The sequence below is a fragment of the Aythya ferina genome (genome assembly GCF_964211825.1).
Source record: "Aythya ferina genome assembly, chromosome: 20".
Classification (NCBI taxonomy): domain Eukaryota; kingdom Metazoa; phylum Chordata; class Aves; order Anseriformes; family Anatidae; genus Aythya; species Aythya ferina.
In genome coordinates this window covers 3,765,341-3,789,722 of record NC_140318.1, presented here as the reverse complement: position 1 = coordinate 3,789,722, position 24,382 = coordinate 3,765,341, and the positions used below count along the sequence as shown (strand labels likewise).

The 24,382-nt window shown below is 61.0% G+C and overlaps 1 protein-coding gene across 1 annotated transcript; it reads left to right on the top strand.

Annotated features, from left to right (window-relative positions):
• The first annotated feature begins 13,136 nt into the window (after positions 1 to 13,136).
• IER5L (immediate early response 5 like) lies at positions 13,137 to 14,595 on the top strand. Its single transcript, XM_084493937.1, has one exon. It carries the CDS (start codon positions 13,578 to 13,580, stop codon positions 14,565 to 14,567), a length of 990 nt encoding a protein of 329 aa, XP_084350063.1. The 5' UTR covers positions 13,137 to 13,577; the 3' UTR covers positions 14,568 to 14,595.
• The last annotated feature ends 9,787 nt before the right edge of the window (positions 14,596 to 24,382 follow it).

Below are 24,382 nucleotides of genomic sequence, written 5' to 3'. Positions count from 1 at the left end.
CCTGCCCCTGGGGTACCCGGCTGGCAGGCAGAGCAATTTTTTGTTCTTCCAGGCAGCCTCATCCCACAGCCCCTCCGTCATTAGGGCTGGATCTTGCCTCCAATTCCACCCAAAGTCGAGCCCTTCCCGGGGGGACACAGCTGGGGATGGAGGGGACACCTACAGGAGGGGACAACTGGGGGCCACCGCGCACCAAGAGGCCGGCAGCGAGCTGCAGGGGCTGCTCCCTTTTCCGTGCTTCCCTCCTGTCCCTGCAAATCCCTCTGGGTTTCACCTCGTGAGCCCCAAAGCAAGAGACAGCGGGGTTGTACCTGCACGTGGGGGTGAGTCAGAGCCGGCCAGACACGCACAGGGCGCTCCCCAGCCCCTTCCAGCCTCTGCCTCCTTGGCGTGCCCTCACCAGCAGCTTAAAAAAAAAGCTTTTTTTCCTCCTTTTTCTTATTTTTTTTCCCCCCTCTTCTTTTATTTTGTTTTACAGTCTTTTTCTTTTCCCTGTCTTCAGTCCTCCTAGTGGGTGGGGAAAATCCCGGGTGTCAGACTTCAAAAGGGAAGGCAGCCTTTGCATCCATCGCGCTCACGGCCGGGGCTCAGCCCAACCGCAGGCTCCTGCCAGCACCCACAGCAGGGCACCCCGTGCTGGGCCACCCCTGGGTGCTCCTGGAGGGCACAGCAATGCCCGCTGCCTCCCCAGCCCGAGCCCCTTTCCAGCAGAGGACATCCCCACGAGACATCTCGGTGGCACAGCACGCTCCGAGGCTGCTTTATACCAGATTTTGCTTTGGGCATTTGGATTTCACTCCCGGGCCAGGTGATTTTGGCCAGGCAGACACAGCCAGCTCCCAGCCGCGCAGAGCGGCCGCACCGAGGAGGAGGCAGGGCGCAGACCAGCTCGGAAGCACCAGATGCACTCCGCCGTGCAGCCAAAAACCCATATTCTGCAACCAAAAACCCAGCTGGGCTGGAACACTGGAGGCAGCTCGTCCTCTCCAAGCGTTTCAATCCGTAGGAACAGCTAAACCAAGCCATCCGCCCCAAACCCACTGTGCCACGCTGAGCCCAGTGCTCTCTGCACACCCCAGAGCCCAACACAGGGCAGCAGAGCCCCCAGCCCACGGCAGCAGCCCCACCAACACCTCCTTCGCCTCCCCTGGCTGCCAGGTAGCAGAGCAGGGCAGCTCCGACCCGGTGCTGTCACAACAAAACGTGTTTTCTTTCCCCAAATTCACCTGCAACAAAGACAACCGGGCGCACAGACAGCCGGAGGAGAGGTGGCATCTGTTTGATTTCCTATTGTCCTCCTGAATAGGATGCTCAAGCCTATTCAGAGCTGATTTGGGTCTGGGTTTGGTGGCGTTTGAGACCCTCGCGGGGAGATGAGCTCCTGCTGCAGAGGAGCTGCCAGGAGCCAAAGCAGCAGGGTTGGGAGCCAGGTCCAGAAACCCATACAGCAAGGGGAACGGGGCTGCTCGGAGCTGGGGAGACAAAAAAAAAAAACCCTGTGCTCACACCACGAGCCCACATTTAGAGGTAGGAGAGAGATTTGCTCCCTGCCAGGAGTGGAGAGAAACACCAGGGTTACCCGGGCGGCTTTCTGCTGAAAGGCAACGAGCAGCAGCGTGGGAGGCTGCGGCGCTGCTCCCTCCCCGGAGGAAAGGGCACAGTTTTCAGCAAGGAAAAGCCGTCCCTGCTTGGTAGCCGTGCTAGGGAGGCTTGGGAGTGCTGGATGGGGGGCATCACAGCCTCCCCTGACACCCAGGGATGTCCCAGGGCAGTGCTGACACCCAGAGTGACCCTCAGCACCTCGCAAAGACACAAACCTTGGTCCTGCCCTCTCCATCGGGTGCCCAGCCGGGCTTCAGCAGATGTGTATAACCAGGAAAAAAGCCCTTTCTGATTGCATTTGCCATCTGCTGTCCCTGCAGGTAGGCAGGACCCCATTAGCACCCCAACACGCTGATGGGGCGAAGGATGCTTTGCGCAGCACCCGCTGCCATGGGACGAGGCACCTCTCCGTGGGACAAACCCAGCCCAGGAGGCCCCCAGCAGCCCCCCAGCAGCCCCTCCGCAGGGTTTTCCACTGCGGGCAGGAGGCCAGGAGCTGAGGGAAGGGGGCTGCCACCCCCCAAGCCTGCGAGCCAAAGGGGACGCACGTGACGAGGCGCTGGCTTGGATTTCCAAGCCCTGCCACGGCACCAGCTGCTCCTGCCCATCCCTTCGCGCCCAGAGGGGCCCGCAGATTGGGTTTCCCGAGCAGATAACACCCAGGTGAGTCCCCGCAGACCTGGCCAAGGTCCCCCTGTCCCCAGCCATCCCAGGGAGACGCTGGCCCAGCCCTGCACGGGCGAGCACCGGAGCAGCCCCGTGGGGACGAAGGCAGCCGGGGCTCCGCGCCCCCACCGACACCGGGGATGTGAGCACGGCACTGGGCAGGGACTCACCCCGGCAGAAACTAGATCTGGGCTGCTCCAGGACCAAAAATAACCCGCCAGCTGCCCGGGAAGAGACGCCCAGATCATGCACATGTCAGGAGGGGAGTCATCTGCACCCACCTTCGGGGGTAACCGGGGGGGAGCGCGGCTCTCGGTGCCATTCGGGGGATAGCGGCAGTGCAAAACAGCCTGCAGGTAATTTGGGGGAGCCAAGCAGCAGACGGCTAACACCCCCAGGGCTCTGTCCTCCATCTGGGGATGAGCTGCGATGCCTCGGAGCCGCGGGGACCCTGGTGCAGCTGTGCCAAGGAGCAGAGACCCCTGCTCCTTCCTTCCCTCCTCTCGTCCCCCAAGAGGCAGCAGCGGGGACCCCGAGGGATCAGCACTTTTGTGTTGGGTAAGAGGGTGTCCCTCCACACCCCGCTGCAGCCGTGGGGATGTGCAGGAGCAGCATTTACCAAGGAAACCCTCCCGACCTGAGCAGAGGTGCCTGGTGCTTGGAGCAGGCTGGAGAAGATGGAGGGGGAAAAAAAATCCAGAAGAATAAAGGCAACGTGGACCCTTCGTTTCCCATCCCCAGCACCCTGCCAGAGGACACAAACCACAAGCTGCTGCTTCTCAAAACCACAAAGCGAGAGCCTCGATCCTCACGGCTTTCATGGCTTTTTTTTTTCGGATTAGCTGTGATGTCCTCCCAGGGGATGGGGGCAATGGGGGCACAGCATCCAGAGCTGCCTTGGGGGTGAACGCAGGCAGTCAGACCCCATAAACAGCCACCCGCTGGGCAGGCAGGAGTTACCACATCCCACACGCATCCCACCAACTAAGAACAAAACTCTCAGTCACCAAAAACCTCTGCTACCAGCACTGGAGAGATGCAGCTCCTACTGCAGGGCTCCCTGGTGCTCCGTCGCTCAAGGACGCTGTCCCTGAGGGATGTTCCCAAGCAAGGGCACAGGTTTTCCACCATCAGAAAAATGTGATTGTCCAACTAGCATGATTACGTGAGGATCACCACCCGTACTGGCATGTAGGGCTAGGCTGAACTAGAGAAACGCATTATAAAATTCCTGCACCAACCCATGCTTCCAGCAGCTATTTTCCCCTAAATCTTCCCCCAGTATTTCCGCTTTTCCTGCTTCTTCCTGCCAACGAGGCACCTGCAAAATGAGATTTCAGGACCTGTCACCTCAAAGCAGGTCAGCACCTGCCCCGAAACGCAGGCAAGGACCAGACAGACCTGGCACGAGTCGCTCACAGCCCTGTTTTCACCGGCGTACCGAAGGCACCAGCGGTGCTCATCACCAAATACCGGTCCCGCAGCCCGAGGGAGGGCATTCACGGGGCACAGCTCATGGAACAGCTCCATAAAAACGGGGCCAAGCCCTTGGCAGGTACGAGCTGACCTCAGGGGGAAGGCAGGAGGCTTTCCAGCCAGCCCTGGGAGGGGAGCTGGCAAGAGCAGCGCGAGGGCGCAGCGCTGCGGGATGCCAGAGCCTCCCAGGGTTGCGCACGGGATCGGGGCTGCTCCTGCTTCCCTGGGCAGGAGGAGACAAGCAGGGAGCTCGTGGAGTTTCCATTCTCTTCCCTGCTGTGGTGAGGGAAGAAAGCAGCGAACGCTGAACAAGTCTGGGGCTGCCAGGTGCCCGGCACCCTCGGCGGTGCTGCCCGCACCAGCACGGTGCTCCTCCGCTTCCTTCCTCCTTCAGCATCGCTGCGGAGAGAGCAGGAGCAGCTCTGCTTCCCCAGCCCAGGGGTAACAGGACGTGGGGAAGGATGGAGGTGGCTCCTTGCAGCTTCCCAGCCCTGGCGTGCTGCTGCAGCCAGAGGGGAAGCCTCCCTCCTGCTGCCCCGGCTCCTGGCAGCAATAGCCAGGGAGGAAAACCCTGCACAGAGCTGTCCTGGGAAAGGCTGGATGGAAGAGGAGGTTCCTGGTGCTTCCCAGCTCCGTCACCAGCTCCCCGCAATGGTTTGGGCAGAGCTGCTCCGTGCAGGTCCTGCTGCTGGCAGGGACAAAGCCGTGAGCCCACCTCGCACACCTGGATCCTGCTCTCCGCACCTCACCAGCCTCTGCTCACCATCAATGAAGTCTTCTGGGTGGGAAGCTTTAGAGCCCGGCACTGCTGGCTCTGCACAGCTCAGCAGCAGGGAGAAAACCCTTAACTCTGCTCCCCATTGTGGGTTCTCAAAACATCCACCTGGGACTGACCCTCGGCATCCCAAAGCACCGAGCAGAAGCTCAGGCACACAAGGGAAGCAGGAGCTCCACGTTGGTGCTCTGCACCCTCTAAAAGCCTTTTATTTCATTCATCTTGCTCTCTCATTTCAAGCTAGCCACCAATACCTTGGGAAACCCAAGCTAGAGAGACTCAGGATTTATTTTTGAGAGCTTAACATCCATTACGCTCTTAAAAAATTTATGCCCTTAAGCATCTCCACGGTGGCTGCTGAACACCCATTAAAAAAATTTCATCCTTTCTTAAGCCTGACGAGTCTCACCTTCGAGAGATACCCACGGAGTCCTGGCAATGTGCTCAACTCGAGCCCTGAGCTCCTCAGACCCAACACAAACAGCCCTGGGAAAGACGTTGTCCCCTCGGGAGGATGAGACCCCCGAGGAGAGGTTGAGTCCCAGGGCAAGCGCTTGGCTGCAGGTGGCTGCGGCAGGACAGCTCGGTGTGGGTTGGAAATGCAATTAGCTCCACGTGCAGGGGGATAAGGGAAAAACTGAGCTTCCTACGGGTGGCTCCTAACTCCCCCAGCAACGCTAGCCCAGCAATGTTATCCACGTTCCTTTTCTGCCCTTCCCAGAGTGGGGAAAAAATAACCCTAAAGCCTTGGGAACGGCGGTGTGCTGGGGCAGGCATGCACATGGGAGCTGTTTGCAAAGAGCTTCACCTCCAGGACCCCAAACCCCAGCTCCTGCTGCCTCCCCCGGGGGCTGCATTTCACCCTTTGGGCCTTTCAGAGCAAGACGGGGCTGGGCTCCGTTGGGGAGCAGGACGCAGGGGCTGTGTCAGAAGCAATCAGCTCGGGGAGCGCGGCGGGGTGCGCGCCTCGGCACGGGGCTCCTCCGAGGCACCTGCTGCCACGCAGCCATCGCAACACATTAAGCAGCCGGTCCGAGGCTCCTGAGCAGCAGGCAAGGGGTGAAAAGCAAGAAGGAACGAGCAGCAGAGCTAGACAGGTGCCTGCAGGGGAGCTTTCTGTGCTCTCCCCCACCGTATGGGTCACCGTGCAGCCCGTGATGCCCTCCCACGAGCCGTGTCGGGGCTCCGAGCCTCGCAGGTGGGTTCCCCAAAGCAGCTTCTCCCACTCTGCTGCAGGTCCTGCAGCAGCCCAGATCTCTTTTTCCCCACCCTCAACGTGCCCAAGAGATCTCAGCTGCGCGGGTGGCGATCCGGCAGCCGGGTCCTGGCACCACGGGTCCCCTCTGCAGCTCCGGAGAGCTTCAGCCCGTCTGCTCCCAGCAATGCCAGCCAGGCAGCAGGAGCTCTCTGCACCCCAGGGGAAGATTTCATCTGCTCCTGGTGAGGATTTCACCCAGGCAACCCCGATTCCCAGCTACAGCAGGGCCAACGTGGGCTGGAAGCAGCACGGACACGAGCCTGAGCTCCCAGCAAATCCAGCTGGAGCCTGGGCCCAGACAGGACCCGACGTGCCCAATGCTGCCTCCAAACCTGCACCCGGGAAGGAAAAAGGATCTAACACAGCCCCTCAGCAAGCAAACACCCCCCCAGCACCCCAGGAGAGAAAGCCTGGGCTGCGAGCAGCGGGCTCAGCGCTGCCCCAACCCTCCCCTTGCCTTCAGGCCAGCAGCAGCCCGGGGATGAGCTGCGGTGTGCGGCCACAGGCAGGCCAGGACCACCTGCCCCACAGCACGGCTCAGCACCAGCCCGCTCGGCTGCCAGCTCCCCACAGCACCCAGCCCTCCTGCCAGTTGTGTTTCGCTGGCAATTCCAGCTTTTCCAGCCACCGAGACTCCCGTGCTGCGCTCCAGCAGCCCCTCTCCAGCACATTTTTTCCTCGTTTCCACCATTCCAGCCCCTCTGCTGCGAGGGGCAGAGCAGCCAGAGGCAGCCGGGTGCCAAGGGATGGCTCTACCAGGACCAGCATCTCACGGACAACCCCATCCCACCACGGGGTCCGCACCCCGCTGCCAACCCCAGCCCTCGCCCCTTTCCCCTCGCCCCCCAGGGGTGGGTGCCTCGCTCTCGGCTCCCCCCTAGGACCTCGCAAGCTGCCTGGAGGTAGCCGCTGGCCAGGAGCCAGGCGAGCCACGGCGGCGGCTTTCATGTGGGTGTCTGGCTGGGCACACGCCAGGGCTGGGCTGGTTGGAGGCACCGGGGGGGGCAAAAATCCCCAGGTCACGGCTGCGCCACCAGAAACGCGCACGGCTGCCCACGGCGCCTCTCCGTAGAGCTTTTTTTATCCGCAGGGCTGCCGAGCGGGGACGTTCCCTGCGAGGAAACGGCCTCGGCACTGATTTTTCCGAGCCCTGGGAGCACCAGGGGATGCTCGGAGGAGGATGCTCCGAGGGGGATGCGGGAGCAGCCCGGTGGCGAGGCCAGCGGTGGTGCCCAGGCGCCGAAGGAGTTACGGCGCCCGCTCATCCCAAAGGCCACGCGAGTGATTTTTATCTTTAAAAAGCCCACGGCCTAGGTTGCGCGGCTCCGCTAGGGAGCTCGCTCGGGCGCAGCCACTGCTCCTTTAAGGTATTTAACAACAAAGTGGGTGAAGGCGCTGGCTCCTCCCCGAGCCTGTACATCCCCTCCGGGTCCCCCGCCCCAGCCACCGGTGACAGCGGGGACCCCACAGCGGGCTCGGGGACTACCAGTCCCGGCATCCCCCCGGCACTTCGCTCCCTGCCGGGGATTGTAGTCCTCTGGCCATCCATCCATCCATCCATCCATCCATCCGTCCGTGGGCATGGCAAGGCCACGCTGCTCCCCAGCTGCAAGGGCTGCGTGGGGAAAAGTTGGCGTTTCCATGCTGCTTCACCACCCAGGAGCCCCACACCATCCGGCTGCACACATTTTGGGGCGCTCCCCCAAAAGACGGGACCCCCACCGTGCCCAGATCCAGGGGAGCAGGCGGGTGCCGCGTGCTGTCACAGCCTCCAGACCCCATCCGAGCCGTGGCTCTGATTTTTATGGGTTTTGCAGCTGGGGTAGGGGCTGCGCTCAACAATTAAATGAGGTTGCTCTCAGGTACCACAGCCCTGGCTGCCTGGGGCACCCCAGCCCTCCTGGAAGCGATGCTCCAAGGGCAGCAGCGAGTTCCTCGAGCAGCTCCAGGATGCCAAAAGCCCCCCCCCAGCCCTGCGCTGAGCCCCCTGGCTCAGATTTGCTTTCTCTGCAGACCCCCTGCTCCTGTCCATAGCCTCCAGCAAAACACACGCCAGGGACCCGGTCTCAAATGCAGCAAACAACTCTGAGGGCTTTTCTTTTGTCTTTTCCTTGCAACAACACATTTACAAGCCAAACACCAGCACGGAGAGGGAGCCTGGCTGCTCTGCCCACAGCCAGACCACGGGGACAGAGGCACATTTCCCAGGCAGGGACGGAGCTCAGGGCTGTCCTTTAGCCTGGCATTCACCTCTCCCCTGGCTCCAGATGATATTTGTTCCCTTCCCTAACCCAAAAGCCACCTCAGGTCACAGCAGCCCCCCCCAGGAGTCACCCCACAGGCCGTGGTCACAAGTCCCCCAGGTGAGGGACCTGCCCCGAGCAATCCTAAGCCCCTGCCTCCCACCAACAACCAGTGCTGAGCACGGAGGGACTGCATGAAGAGCAGCACCACAGATTTTCACCCCTGGGTCCAGGGAAGAACCCAGTCTGAGGTGCTCCTTGGAGGGCTTGGACACCAAGCTTCACCCCTTCCCCTCCCCAAAAAGGCAGCTCCTAAAGCTGCAGCACCCAGTTTATCTCGTGGCTTTCCCACCCTGCAGTGGTTCTGCGGGGAACCCACGTCCTCCAAACACCAGAAACAAGGAGACAACAGCTCCTTTTCTCCCTAGCAAGGAACAGAGCTGCTAACGCAGCCTGAGCTGTGGGAACAGCGAGCCAGCAGGAAAAGGATGCACGGGCTGAAAAAGCAGCGGCACGGGCAGGGGCCCCCCTCTTCTGCTGGGTCATCGCCAGCCAATATTTGGCCACTCGTGGCAGAATAGTGTCGCAGAGAGGATCAGCGATAAGATCCTGGTTATGATCATCTTCTTAATGCCACCCTGCCAGGGTTTGTCCAAGCAGGAGCCACGCAGCTTCCCAGCACTGGAAGGGGCGCAGGAAGCACCGGCACCGTTTGTAAGCACCACCTTGGGCCGTGCAGCAGGGAGATGCCATAAAAACACCGCCGTGGGAGCTCGCAGGTTCCTCCCATGCCCTGCGCAGCATGCACAGCACCAGGGTGCCGCACAAATGGAGGAAATGAGTCAGTGAAGTTGGGCTGGGACGGATCGGATCAAAGTGCTGACCGCTTCTCCCAAGCCCCGTGCTGCAGCGGTGCTCGGGAGGCGTTACACAGCTCCTGGCTAAAAGCACGGGGGGAGAATACTTAATTTAAAGCTTCCAGGGTACGACTTCCACCCCATTTTCAGCAAGATTTTAAACAAGATATGTGATCCTGGGGGTCCCAATCTCTTGCTGATTGGGACTGCAGTTGCAAGAAAGAGCTAACAGGTATCATGCTGAGGTGCCAGCACGCCCAATAAATACAGACAGACACACTGCCACCGAGCGCTGGTGGCTTCTGGAGCCAACGTGCCCTGTGTCCTGCAGTCCCCATGAGCCCCACGCTGCGGTGCCACCAGGCTGCATCGCTCCCGCTCGGCGCAGGGGATGGAGAGGGCAGCCCAGCACCCAGAGCTCAGCCTGCGCCCTTGTTCTGGCTTGTTTTCCCACTAGCTTTGGGTGCCTGACTCGTAATAAGCGAGCCTGAAAAGCAGGCTCCTTTTCAGACATGCCAGGCACCCGCAGCTCCAGCTCGCAGACGCGTCTCCGGGGAGGCAGGTTCCAGGTGCGCCCAAAAAAAACCCGTGTTTCAGCCAACGCTTCCTCGTCTGCGAGCGGCTCGGCAGTGCCCGGGCCTGAGACCGAGGCTTAGGGGGAAATTGCTGTGTAGCAGCTAGTCTAATTGCGCTGAAATTACAAGATCAAGCAGTAAATTCACGTCTGCGTTCCTTGCTCGGGGTGGCAAAGACACGCCAGGCAGCCCGCTCCCCCCCCCCCTCCGACCGCTGCAACAACTTTCGGGCTTCGGTGGGAAGGGAAGGAGGGGGTTAACAGAGGAGAGCGTTGCCAGTTGGAAGTGCTACCTAAAAAGGGTTTCTCCTGGTAGCTGAAGCAAAATGGTTTCTCTTGCCAGCTTGTTTACTCTGCAGCTGAGAGCCGCCGGCCGCCAGGTTTGCTGCTGGAGCCCGCAGCAGCGCGGACGGGCGCTGGCACCGGGACACCCGCGGGGCAGCTGAGCCCTGCTCAGCCCCACGGCTCCCCCAGGACCAGCAGCAGGCAGGGGAAACGCTCGGCTACAGCCCTCCAGGCAGCCCTGGGCCCGTCCTCCTTCCCTTTGGGGCAGCGATGGCACTCGCCGTTTAATGGCCAGGTGAAAGCTGCAATTAGGTTTAGCCGAGGTGGTGGCAGACCAAACGGCCCCTCCAGCAGCAGGGTCCTCGGGGGCTTTTCCCATGGGAAGGGCGTGCAAACCCCATCAGAGATCAGGTGCTGGGGATGTCGGACAGGACAGAGTGATTTTCCTGGGAGAGGCAAGCACTGAACAACCCCATCCTGCCCCAGCTTGCTGCTGCGGGGCCAGAAAACGGAGGGGACTCGCTACCCTCTTCCAGAAGAGCAGAGCTCACAGTCCTGTGCCGAGACAGGTAGCAGCCAGTCTCCATCCCTGGCAGATTTTGGAGTTCCCAGGCCAAACAGGAGCTGCACAGCTCTTGCAGCAGGCAGCCCGTCCCGGCTCCAGGATTAAAGCCACCGTGTCTGCGAACAAACCGCTCGCGCTGCCAGCAGAGCCAGCCGGGAGGAGAGGCAGCAGGCAGCCGCCGCCGGCCTCGCCAGCAGCAACAGAGTGCCCAGCAGCCAGCCAGAGGATCAGGCCTGTGTTTTACAGCCTGATATTAATTACCCAGAGCGGAATCTTATTTACGTCGTCGTCTCCCAGAGGCTCCTACTGTGCTCTTGGGTTTTCTTGGTGCCACGAGGCTCTGCAGGCAGCTACAGCAGAGGGCACTTCTCTGGGAGCCAGCAGCAGCATTTCCTGCACCAGGGTGTCCCACAGCACCCAAACAGCCCCGAGGATGCAGCACCCCCTGCACCCCAATAAATGCAGCACCACTGCACGCAGAGCCCTGCAAAGTCCACCTGACCCTTTGGGTAAAGCCACAACCTTTGGCCACCGGGGCCACGGGATAATTTAAACAAGGAGGGCCAGTGCCAGGCAGTGTCCCGAGGCCACGCTGCTTTCCGAGCCAATGCAGGATGGCGAGCAGGAGCTCGAGGCAGAGGACACTTGCCAGGACAATGTTTTGTGGCTGGCACCGTGCACGCTGCCCGAGCCACCCCGCAGCAGCCGGCCGACAAGCGATCCAGGCTCTCAGCCTGGACCACCAGGGCTGGAGTTTTACAGCTTGAGATGGTCCAGAGAGCAGCAAACGTGAGCTGGGTAAGGCACAAGCACTGCCTGCACGGGCCGGCAGCAGCAGCACTCACTGCTTCCCTGCAGCAAGGGGGGGTCTGCAGAGCTGCAGCCAGGGCTCAGCCCGCGGGCACCAACACCAGCAGGGACAGAGCCTTTGGTCCCTCTGAGTGGGAGCAAACCATAATCCAGACACGAAAGCAGCAAGAACTCAGCACAATTTGCCCCAAGAGCCAGCCCTGCTCCACCGCATCACCTCCCGCAGCTGCAGCACAGCCTTGGGAAGGGCGACCTGCGGCAAGGAGGGTCTGCAAGGGAAGGAGACTGGGGGAAGAGAGAAAGATGCAATCCCACACCAAAACACCACCCAAACCCACTGCCTTTATCAGCCCCCTCTGGACAGGGCTGTGATTAGTTTCCATTTTGCAGACGAGGAAAGCGCAGCAAGAGGATCCTACAAGAGCTCGGTAACCCTCAGCGTCATTCACCCCCATTTGCACAGCTGAGGGCACACGATGAAGGCAGGTGCTCCACGAGCAAGGATTTACACCAGTTGCCTCTCAGGGAACAACGAGCTGCCCCAGCCCAGCTGGGGTCCCACAGACCCCTCCACAGGGAGAAAATCCCCCATGGTGGTGGGCTTGCTCCCCTACCCATGGATGAAGCCCACCAGCCCCACGGGAGGATGCAGGAGAACCGAGCCAGCAGAGCCCAGCCCAGCCCCTACAGATCCAGCCATTACAGGGTGCCCCCAATACCCAGCAGACCAGGGAGGGCACCCCAGTGCCCACCAGCACCCCTAAATTCGGGGGACTGGGCTGCTCTAGTGGGCTTGGGGATTTTTCCACCCAACACACTGCAGGATCGGGGGGATCACCGCTCAGGTACGCGCTCCAGCACCAACTTTTCCATACCCCAATGCAAAAACCATTGCCCACCCTACCCCAGGAAGCAAAGGGGGAACCCCCAGCGCTCCCCACAGCCCTTCTCCCACCCCAATGTGGCAGCCCCCTCCCCAAGCACCCCCTGCCATACATCCACACCAGCTCCTACCTCCTGGCCAAGGGCAACTCCTCCATGCCAGGACTGCCTTCCCCACGTACTGCTACCTCTTGGGGGGTCCCTGGGTGGCCGGATCCTACAGCAGCCAGCTCAGGGACACCCCCCTTAACCCCCAAAAACCCCGACCCTAAATACCCCTACCCCAAATATCCACCCCATACACCCATCGGAGCAGGGGCCAGGCAAAACCAAGGCTGCCACGTGCACCAGGGCAGGATGGGAGCCCTTAATTAGCAGACCCTGATTAGCAACAACCCCCAGCCACCCCCCGGTCCCGATTTTGGGGTGAAAAGCGACGGGATTGGAGCTCTTCCTAAGCAGTAACCCACGCGCAGCCCCGCTCCCAGGAGGGGAAGGGGCGTGCAAAGGGGGGCGTGGGGCTGAGCCTGGAGACCTGGGGAGGCTTCGGGGTGAGGGGACGGTACCGGGGGGGGTCGGGGGTGCAGGGACCGGTACCGGGAGGGGGTCGGGGGTGCTGAGGGGGGGGGTCCCGGTGCCCCCGGGGTTTGTGTGTTTGGAGATGCCACTGTGAGAACAACGTCGGGGCTCGGTTGGGAACCGGGGGTGCCGGGGCTGAGCCCCACGGGTGCGGGGGGGGCTCAAACAGCCGCCCTTGGGCGACGGGGAGGCGGCGGAGGGGGCCGCAGATCCCGCACCGGGGCGCCCACCCCGGGCTCCCCTCAGCCCCGGCCCCGCCGCCCCTGTCAGCGTTTGAACGGCGCCAAGCGCCCGCCTCCCTCCCATTGGCTCCCCCTGCCGCCCGTCAAGCCTCACGCCGCCTTCCCGTTGGCCGCTCGCCCCGGGAGGGGGCGGGGCGCGGCCGGCGCCGCGCTATAAAAGGCGGGGGCTGGGCGGGCGGGCGCTCAGTGCCGCTGCGCGACAGGTACGGGCCGGGGGGGGGGGAGGAGGAGGAGGAGAAGGGGAGGAGGGAGAAGGAGGGCGGGGAGGGGCGGGGCGAAGGGGGCGGGGCGGGCGCGCGCGCGGGGGCGGTGCGCGGGGAGGGCGGGGGCGCGCGCGGCGCTGGTGGCGCTGCCTGCACGCGCCGTGCCTGCTCGGAGCGCGGCGGCAGCGGCGGCGGCAGCAGCAGCAGCAGCGGGAGCCACCGGCGCGCACGGCGATGCCCGCTCCGCTCCCGCCGCTGGCCGCCCCCTGAAGACAGCCCTCTCTATTCCCCCCCCCTCCGCTCTCCAGCGACCTCGAGCTCTGCTGTCCCCTTCCCCTTTTTTTTTTTTTTTTTTTTCCCTCCCCCCTTCCCCTTCCCCTTCTATTTCCCTCCCCCCCCCCCCACCTTCCCCCTTTCCCTCCCCTCCAATCCGCCTTTTTTTTCTTTTTTTTTTTTTTTTTTTTTTTTATTATCCTCCTTTTTTGCAACCCTCCGCACCCTTCCCGGCTTGCCGTGTGGATGCGGCCCGGGCTGCCTGGCTGCGCGGGTGGCGAGAGCAGATGCTGAGGGGCCGGAGGAGGATGGAGTGCACCCTCGATGCGCAGAGTTTGATCAGTATTTCCCTGCGGAAGATCCACAGCTCCCGCACGCAGCGAGGCGGCATCAAGCTCCACAAGAACCTGCTCGTCTCCTATGTGCTCCGCAACGCCCGGCAGCTCTACCTGAGCGAGCGCTACGCCGAGCTCTACCGCCGCCAGCAGCACTACCCCGACGGCGCCCCGCTCCTCGCCATGCCCGCCTGCCCGCCGCCCCCCGCCGCCTCCGCCGCCGCCCCACCGGAGCTGGGGGCGCTCCCGCTGCCCCCCGACGCTCAGGACCGCGAGGCGCGGAGCTGCTCGGCCGTGCGGGGCGGCGCGGAGCTGCTGGAGGTGCCCGTGTGCGCGGCTCCCCCCGAGCTGCAGCAGCAGCGAGCGCCTTGCAGAGACTCGTCCCCGGCTTTCTACCGGGCTTCTTCCACCGCTCCCGGTCCCGGTTCGCCCCCGGGGCTGCTGTACGCCGCCGGCTGTGACTTCGGGGCGCCGCACTGTAGCAGCCGCACCACGGTGCTGGATTTGGACACTCACGTCGTGACCACGGTGGAGAACGGGTACTTGCACCAGGACTGCTGCTCGCAGTGCCCCTGCTGCTGCCAGCCGGCAGCGGGGCTCGCCTCCCCGCCGCCCGCACCGGGCACCAAGCGCAAGTATTACCCGGGGCAGGAGGAAGAAGAAGAGGAGGGGGTGGAGGAAGGGGAGCCGGGGGGAGGCGGGGTGGCGGGCGGCCCCCCCTTCGCCCCGTGCACCAAGCGCGCCCGCTTCGAGGAGTACAGCGCCGAGCACCCGCAGGACTCTAACAACATCTCCAACTTGATCTCCATCTTCGGCTCCGGTTTCACGGGGCTGGTGAGCCGGCAGCAGGCGGACTCGGAGCAGCCCCTCAACGGGCAGCTGTGCAGCAAGCAGGCGCTGGCGAGCCTGGGAGCCTGGACTCGGGCCATCGTCGCGTTTTAGAGAGGAGCGGGGAGCCGGCGAGGGGAGGGGAAGGGAGGGGGGGGAAAACACCACCGAGGGGCTGGGGTGGGGGGCGCGGAGCCGAGGGACTCTCGAGGGGGGGGACCCAGAAACAAAGGCGGGGAGGGAAAAGGGGGGGGGGATGAGAAGAAGGTTGGGGGCGAGGGGAGTGGGGGGGCGAGGGGGGTGCCGAGGGGTGCGCAATGGAGAGGGGTGGGGGGGGGCGGGAGGGCAGAGCCACGCTAGTGTTTTATAAATTGTACAATAAAGGAAAAAAAGCTGAGATCTTGGGACTTTATTTTTGCAGAGATGAGAGAGAGAGAGAGGAGGGGAGAGAAAAAAAAAAAAAAGAAAAAAAAAGAAAAAACAAAGCAAACAAAACGCAAACAAACCAACAACAACACAACCCCAGCGCCGAAAGCACCCGGTTAAATAATCCTCTTTGTGTCCGCGCCGCTCGGGGGGCTCGGGGGTCGCCGGGGGCCGGTGCTGGCAGAGCCACGTGAGACCGGGGTGCCCCCCCCCCCCCCCCCCCCCCCCCCCCCCACAAACCCCGGGTCGCTTTTGTGCGTTTCTTTATCCTGGGGTGGGGGGAGAAAAATAATTAAACAAAAAAAAAAAAAGGAAAATTGAACTTTTCCTCCCGGCAGAAACGCGTGCGAGGGGTCGCGGTGGGGCTGCTGCTGGGGGTGCTGGGGGGGTCCCGGCCGCTGCCCCAGGTGCCCCAGCCCCGCTGCCCCCTCCTGAAGTTTCAGCCTTCGCCCCCCCCCCCCCAGAACCAGCATTGTTCGGGCTTGTGAAGAGATCTGTCTCCTGTAGAGTCTCTTGGTTTTGTGTTTTTGGGATTATTATTTTTTTTTTTTTTAAGAAAAACCTTTTGTTGTAAAAAGGTGGGTTTTCTGCTCTCCCCCTCCCCTTGTTTATTATTTTTTTTCTTTTTTTTTTTTTCATTTTGTTTCCTTGCAGCCTGCCCCCTCCCAACTCCCCGGTACCAGCACTGTGTGTAACTGAGGATGCTTTGCCAAACGGTCTGTTGGGGTTCGTTCTCTTTCTTTTTTTTTGTTGTTGTTGTGTTTTTGTTTTTTTTTTTTTTCCTCCTTTTTCTTTGTTTGTAAGCCTGTATTTTTGTGCATATGGAATTGTATATCACCGGGTAAAACTGTTCAGATTTGTTTAAATTTATAATCTTAATAAAAAGTCGATTATAAAGTTGCTGTGCCCTCGCTTTCCTCCTCACCGCAGCCTCACTCCCGACCCCCCCGGGCCTCCGACCCCCCCAAACCCCACAGCGGCCCCCCCAAACCCCACAGCCCCCTTTGTCCCCCCCTCCCCAGGACCCTCGGCTTCCCCCTCACTCCCCCCCCCCGGCAGGAGGCACAAACCCTCCCCTGGGCTTTCGGGGGGCTGCTCAGAGCCCCTGGGGAGGGGGGGGACACCGAGGCTGCCCCCCCCGGTCCCCTTCGTTCCCCCCCCGGGGCAGCTCCTGCGCGCTCCCCGCGTCCCCCGGTGCGCTCGGGAAGTTTTTTTAAGTTGGAGTTTGTTATCACCGCGCTGTGCCACTTGGTGGTGCGTGTGGGTTTTTTTTTTTTTTTTTTTCCCTTTTTTCCTCTCTTTTTGTGTGCTTTTTTTTTTTTTTTTTCCTCTCTCCTCTCTCTCTCCTTTCCTTCCCTCCCCTCCCCTAAACCGAATGAATGAACGCGACGGGCGCTCCCGACCCACCTCCGGCCTCACCTCGGGACGCGCGAATTCATTTCAGAATTCTGATTTTAGAAATAATTATTTAAAAAAAAATAATAAAATAAAAAAAATTAAAAACCCGACAGCTGCTGCGACCCCCCCCCCACAGCCCCCCAGGACACCCCCCCAGCTCCCCAACACCGCTCATCCCCCCCCCCCCCCCCGATTTTTGGGGCTGCCAAAAATCGGATGCTGGGGGGGGGTGGATAATAGGGGGGGGGCCCTCGGAAGGAGGCAGCGGGGTCGCGGCCGCTGCCCCCCCCCCAGCTCAGAGCCGAGCCGGAGCGCGCCCCAAAACCCCCCCCGCACCCCTCGCCCCCCCCCCAGCCCCCCCACGGCCGCCGCTCCGCGCCCACGGCGCCCCCTGGTGCCCGCTGCGGGCCCCGCAGTGCCTGGGGGGGGCGGCCCCGACCCCAGCTCGGGGCAGGGGGCGTCCCCGTCCCCCCCCCCAAATTAAAATTCATCAATTTAAAATTCACCAAGAACCCCCTCGTCCAGCCCAGCGCTCCTGCAGCACCCAGGGGTCGGATGCTTTAAGGGGGTGGGGGGGTTCTCCCCTATCCCGGGGGGGGGGGGGGGGGGCAGAAGCCCTCTCCTTGTGCTTGGCAGCCCGGGGTCTCGCTCGCCCCCCCCCCAAAAAAGCTGCTGCCTGCCCTCACCACTGGGGAACCCGGGGGGCTGCAGGCAGCGCCTGGGGGAAGTTTCAGCAGCCGGCTGCTCCTGCAGACCCCCCCCCTACAGATCAGAGGTGCCAAAGCCCGAAGCCCCCCCCCCCAAAAAAAAAACTCCTCCCCAAAATCCCCCCCATGCCCTGCTGCACCCCGCAACCCCAAAAACCCCAGGACGCAGCACCGGCAGCTTGGTCCCAACCCGCACCGTGGCTTCCAGGTGCTGCGATCACCTGGAGCCCCCCCCATCCCCATGGGACCCCCCCATGCGCACCCCCCTCTCCAAACATCCCCTCCCCGGGGGCAGCCAGCCCTCGGCACCACTCCCGGGGGGAAGTTTCGGGGGGCTCCCGTTAAGCTTTCAAAGCCCAAAAGGGACAAAAACCTCGCAGGTAACCACACGGGGTGTGTGTGTGGAGGGGGGGGGACACGGATAAACCCCCCCTGGAAGCGAGGAGCGAGCGGATCCCGCAGCTCCGTGGGGTCGCTGAGACCCGGGCGCTCTCGGTTATTTCTTTATTTTCAGCCCCGGTACATGACATTTCTCTTCTGAAGGCGGCAGCGAGCCCATCACACGCAGCCTCTCCTGAAAGCAGAGCCTGGAAACCAGCGCCTCATCTGCATATTCATAAGTACCTGATAAATTAATCATGATGGCAGAAGCATTCAGGCTAGAAGGGAGGTGACAGGGGAAGGTTGCACCCCCAGCACAAGCCCGTCCTGGCGCTCGCGCACGCACGCTCCTCGCCTCCCAGGCACAAAAAAAAATATTTTCACCCCTCCCGAGCCCCAGGAGCACCCGCAGGGCAGCGCAGGGCCCTGGGGGCGAGATGCTGAGCAGATGGGTTGGAGCACCCCCAATTTGGGGGAACCTCACACAAGGGACCCCTCCAACCCCACTCTGCGTCCCAAACCTGCTCTCCAGAGTCACACTGGGCTGCCCCACCTCATTGCTGCTGTTCTATCCCCAAAATCCTTTCGTGTTTTTTATCCTTGCAGCCATTCGTGCGCCTTGGTGAAGGGGCATCACCAATTTTGCGCCTGGCAGCCCCGGGGGCGGCAGCAGCTCTGGAGGGGCCCTGAGGATGGAGCGGGGCTGGGGCAGAGCCACAGGAGGTGCAAGGGGAGCAGGGGAACTCCTCAGCCCAGAGCCTGCGCTCAGCCACAACATAACAAAACGTTCTCCAAGGGCAGATCCCGTCCTCGGGGCCCCCTCCGTGTCACTGCGCTGAACCCCCTTGGTTCGGGGCACGAGCCACCCCGCACTGGGGGAGATGCTGCTCCAGTATTGGGGCTGGTGCTGCCTCCCCGGCGTGCAAGCTCAGCACCCACCCGCTTTCCTCCCCCCCTGCCCACTTTGTTCGGGGCTGCATCGCTCCCAGCAAGAGGCAGCAACACCCCTCGGTGTTTGGAGGGCTCGCTACAATTCCACGCATCGCTCTGAGCTCGGGAGCTGACAGCCCAGCCGCGTCCTCGTGCCGCTGGGCTGCAAAGAGCCCATGCCCAGGGGGACGCCGCCGCGCACCCAAGGGCTCCCTCGGCACCGGGAAGAGCGGCTCCTGTACTCTGCGGATCCCAGAGCAGGATCCATCAGCTCTGACGAGCTCCTGCCATCTCCCCAGCTCAACTACGAATGAGCAGGAGCGCGTTTGGGGACCCGCACGTGTTCGCAGCTGTTTGAACTTCTCCCATGCGGAGATAACAGCGCGAGAGCTACGGGGGACACAGCGACGCGGACCAGAGGCTGCTCCTGTCGGCAGCGTGTTTAGTATGTTGGGGTTGGTCTCAGCCCAGGTAATTAGCATCCGAGCGGTAATTATTCACATTTGGCCTTTCTATCTCCTGCTTATGGGTCTGATGATTAACGCTGCTCCTCGCGCTCAGCCTGCCCCGGATTCACCGTGGAAGTTAACGGGGGGCTGGCGTGTGACAGCAGCCCCCGTCCACTGCCTCCACCAGCAAACAACGCGCTGGGGGAACTGGAGGAAAGGCACCGAGCACAGAGCAGCCATCACCGACACACAGAAAGCAGGAGAAGCAAAACCCTGAGCACCTGGCAGCCACCAGCTTTGGGGTTTCGGCAGCACCGGGCAGACGCACGGAGCACATCCCGCAGCGAGTAGAGGCGCACAGACCCCCCCCCCCCAAGCAAAACCCAACAAGGGGTCTCCAAAAAAAGGAGCTGCTGCCCCCACAGGCGAGGAAACAACAAAACCCAGCTGCTGCCCTCCCAAACCAGGGCTACAACGGCTTGGCCAAGCAAAGCCCACCAGCTTTTGGCTTATCTGCCCTCCTCGGTGCCTGTCCTGGTTGCCAGCAGAGGATGGGGCCGAGCTCCAGTGGTTGTGTTGTGGCCCCACAGGGCAGCAGCAGCCCCGTGCTGTAGGGCCAGGCACGGCTGCCTTTGCTCCATGAATATTTCCACAGTCTCCTTTTGGGGGCTTTTTTTTTTTTTTAAACTTCCAGCAAAGCCCCGTTTTCCCCCCTTTTCCTCCCTGCAGTGAGGCTTTTGCATAGAAACACGTGACAAGACGTTGATTTTTTCCCCTGTTTCCCCAGGTTTTACAAACTAAAAGTGGACATCGATGCAAAGGGAGTTTTGAAGCAGGGGGAAGTCCTGCTCAGAGGCTCCGGTTTGCTCACAAAATCTCCCATTCCCAAGCTCCCCAACAATTTTCTGCACAACCTCCTCCTCCTCGCCCAGCCACCCGGTGCCCCGTGCTGCTCCAGGCTTTGCTCCCCCCTTGCTCGGGGTATGGGGCATTCGGGGGAACTCACCCCTAAGAGGGAGCTGGGGTGCGGGATGACCCCGTGCAGGGACGAGGCAGTGCCCGGGGAGTCCCCCCAAGAAGGCTGCAGGGCTCGGTGCCACCAAGAACATCAGAAACAGCCCCCCTCTAAAACAGCCCTGCCTGCTGCTTTAGGCACCGCCACGGGCTTAAAGCTTGGCTCGGGAGCTGTCAACTCTGGAAAATCCCCAGGTTTTGGAGCAGGCGCAGCCCAAGGAGCAGCACCGGGGGCAAGGAGGTGCTGGGGGTCGGGAGATGCTCCGGCCGGGCAGAGCGGCGTGCAGGGAAGCCAAGAGATACCGCAGCAGCATCTCGTGTAACATTTCATGTTTTTATGTCACCTCCTGCCTGGGTTTGCTGGGTTCAGGCAGCGGGACCTGCTTTGATTCCTGGTGCACGGGTGGGAAACAGAGGCAGCGCGCGCGGGTAGGGCACGGGGGGGCTGTGGCAGAGCTGGAAACCCAACACGCAGCGTCTCCATCCAGCAGGACCCCGCGCAGCTCTCATGGATATGCAGTTTGTGCTTTACTCTCCCCCCAGGGAGCCCTCTCCCTTCTTCCCCCTTTAATTATAAAAATTAGCGGGTTTGAGGTGTATTCGAGGGGGTTTTCTCTTCCTGCGTTGACAAAGTGCGCCACTTGACAACTCTAACCCCAAATTCTCCGTGACACGGATACCCTGGCAATTATAAAATACTTCCAAGCTCGCTCCATAAACCCCTTTGCTGTTGCTATTAGTATGCATTAACATTTTATTGGTGTTACAGGATGAAACATCCAGTCTTGCAGCTCCAGTGGGCTTGGGGATTTCCAGCATCCTGCAATATGTATCCGTGCAGAGGAAATTAAAATGTGGATGGATCAGCAAGATACAGGCAAATCCTCTCCAGTAATTTGGAGAAGACTAAACTCCGCTGCTAGTGGAGCATATTCCAAGCTATCTAATAGAGAGCTGATGATCTCTGTAACAGCCTTTTTGTAAGTTTTATTCTTGCCTACAAGGGAATTTGTTCAAAGGGGAGATGTAATACCTAAACTAATATTTTTAAAGGCACACGCTCTGCGCACGGAGAAAGGGAGGCGCTTTGCGGAACGGCCGCTTTCGGTGATCAGCCAGCACCCCGTAAAGGAATATAACCCATAACTGAACACAACCCATAACTGAACACCTGGCTGGAATTTCTCCCTCACCACCCCACCAGGCGATTTTACAGAGTTTGTCACCGTCGCAGGACGTGTGGATGCTCAGCAATATTGGAAGTTTTGCTCCTTTACGCACTGGTTTCCTCCCGCAGCGTCACCTCTTCGGGGTGAAACCCCAAGTGTTGTGTCTACACGGAGGCTGCAGAAGAGCTGTGCCTAAAACCTTTCATAAAACCAGGAGGAATTCATGTCAACATAGATAATTCAGGTATCTTGACTCGTGCAGCGCGGGCTGCTTGGATTTCTCCCTCCCAGGTGTCTCAGAAACAAGACCTGGGAAGAAACCGGTCCCCTGCTTTCTCTCCTTCCTCCCATTATAGGATCCCGAGCCCGGGCTTTTTATAGCTAGCAGAAGCGCCCACTCCACCCCCTCAAAAGCCTTTTCCAAGCCCCGAAGCCTCCGAGCTGAGGGCTAAACCCCGCTGAGCTGCAGGGGGCCTTGTTCTGGTTTGGATCTCCCCAGCTGCAAGCTCCGCGCCCGGAGAAATCCGCGTCTGCCCCAGGACAGCCGGGGAGTCAACGGGAAGGGTGCTCGCCCCCGAAGGGGAGGCTGTATCCGACCCGTTAGAGGACAAAGACCTCTTCTTCGGCTATTAGAGCACCAAGTGACTCCCAAAAGCCCCGTTGAATTCTACATCTGGGCATGGAGAATCCTTCCTGAAGCAGCACCGAGAGCCCTGTGAGCTTCTCCATTGCAGAAAGTTGGCAGGGGTGAGGTGAGGTTTTATTAGCGGTTATCACAGCCACCAATTCCGCCTTTTCCCACCCATTTCTGCCTCTCGCAGGACCAGAGGAGGTCAGCACGGCTGCAGGGACCTGGTGGCACCTTCATCACCACTCCCTCCTCGCTCCCATCTCCCCTCTCCATCCCCTCTCTCTCACGGTTTCGGGGTGCACCAGGACCCCATTTTCACCCAGGTGGAACCAGTGGCTTCTGCACACCCCAGCCCCGTCCTGAGATCCACCACCACCTCCTCGGGGCGTGAAGCTCGTCCTCGAGGCCACCAGCTCGGGTTTTGCTGCTCAACAAACACCGGTCCTGCAGCGGGGACGTCTCTTTGTTTATTTAATAGCAGGAGCCCAGCGCTACACCGTGGAAGCAAGCCGCACGCCAGGGACAAGCTAACACAGCAACAATGGAATGAAACACTTCTATTTTTTTATCCTTTTTCCTACTATCACCGCACGAGGCTGCTTCTCTTAACTCTTACCTCGTTTATTAGGGGCTGTCACGAGCGGTCATTTATAAAAGAGGGCTGCAAAGAGCCGGGGGGAGGCTGGTGGCGAGGGGCGAAACGCGCCCCACGGCGGGGCGACAGCTGCTGAGCAGAAACCTCTCACCGAACGGCCCACGTCCTGCTGCCCCAAAGGATCCAGCTCTGAAATCCGGATTAAAAAACCCGGCTCGGCCAGCGGGCTGAGTGGGACGATGGGGAGGAAGCCACCGCGTGGCTGTCGCGCTCACCGAGGGATGGGTTCAAGACGAACCCGAGCGCCTTCAAGGAAAAGATTTGGGGTCCACGATGATGTTTTCTGCCCGCCCTCCGTCCCTCCACGCTGCTGCCACTTTTAGCAGCCCGCTCACACACTTGGCCTGCGTTGATGGAGAGGATAAAAGGGTAATAAGGAAAGCAGCCTTTGCTCGGCACATCTACACCAGCTCCGGCCGCTCCCCAGCAGACCCAGGTGAAATTTTCTGCATAAATCCAACAACGCCGCCGAGCTCACCCGCCGCTGGAAGTCCTGAGTCAGCACCTGCAGCAGGACGGGAAAAAACATCTGAAGAAAAAGGGTTCCCGTTCCCAGGCAGCCTCAGGAACAAGGCTCAGACGTCCTTTGGTCACGAGAGGCTCTGATCTTCAAGAAGAATTTGCTGGCTTGGGAGCAGGCGGCGCACATCGCCCACCTGCCAAACCCAAGCTGGGAAAGGGGGGAGGCATAGCACAGAAATTAAATAAGTAATAAAACACTGTAAGACGGAAAAAAAGAGGCTAGCAAGGGCGCAAAGAACATGCAAGATACCAACAAACACGACAAATGCCTCTGCACAGCACCTGCCCAAGGCTGTGGCCAGCAGCAAACACCCCGCAGCGGGAGCAGATCCCAGACCCAAGAGAGACCAACACAGGCACCGGTGCAAAACACAGAGACTTTAATTAAAACCACGAGGTCGGCAGAGGTGGGGAGCTGCTCTGGGCACGGAGCAGCCCCGGGTGCTGCTGCTGCATGCGCGGACCCAGCGGGACAGGAGCAGAGCCCCCAAGGGCCAGCGGCACCGGGGGAGGTGGAGGAAGGTGAGAGACCGGGTGCCATGCTACGGGGACGCGTCCCGAGCGGTGGGTGAGACTCAAAAATTAGCTGCTTGAAGTCCCAAAAGCCCTGGCAGGATAAAAGTGCAGAGTCGTGCAAGCAAAAGCTCTCCGTGAGCCCCGTCCCACCTCCTCGGAGGGTCCCAAGCCCAGGGACACCGTCCCTGGGGGGGCAGGGGAAGGGAGCACCTCCCCACCCATTTTTGGTGCTGAATTTCAGCTTCTTGGTGTCCCTCCCAGCATCTAGAGCATGGATGGATGTCGGCGTTTCCACCCGTCCTTCTACGTGCAGCCCCAATCCCCTAAGATCACCGGGAGAGACGCGTTCCCATCCCTTGGGCAGCTTTGGGACCCCCCGGCTTTAGCTCAGCCCCCATGCAGCCTCTAAAGCAGGGGGACACTTGCCAAAAAGCCACGCGGCGAGGCGAAGGGACACCGATGGAGGAGCCTGGGGGCTCTGCTCCAGCACCCCCCGGGCCCTGCGGACACGCAGATCTCCTGCCCCGCTCCCGGAGTGGATCCCTTCGGAGAGCCGAGGTGATGCGCACACATCCTAGTAACAGCTTGGCAGTAAAACGAGGCTGGAGTCTGTCATTTTCATTTCAAATGTGCCTTTATAAAGTTGTTCCGGGCAGCTCAGGAGGTCCTGGCCCTGTCCCCCCAAGCTGCCAGCCCAGGACCAAGCCACACCACAGCCAGGACAGAAAGTTTGGCTCCAGCTCTGCAGGGACCCGCATCTCCCTGCCCAACCCAGCCTCTCCTCCTGCTCTGCCTCCCTGAGCTCCTCGGAGAACCTTCGCAAGGAGGAGGGACCAAGACAAATGGACACAGCTCTGCTCAAACCCGGCACCAGCCACTTCTGCCCCCCCAGGTGATGCTGGCCCCGCTCCGGATCCTGGCCCCATTCATTCCTCTGCTGCTGGTGGCACTGGGAGCGTGGTTCCTGCTGCCTGAGGTCCAGCACAGCAGCACCAGCAGGCGATAAGAGGGGAAAATAGCTTTTTTTGTTGTTTTTTCCAGGTACAAGCCGCTGTCCTGGGCTACTTTACGCCTTTTATTTCCAGCACAGGTAGCACAAGGCGTGCAGAGCCGTGTGCTCGCCCCCACGCT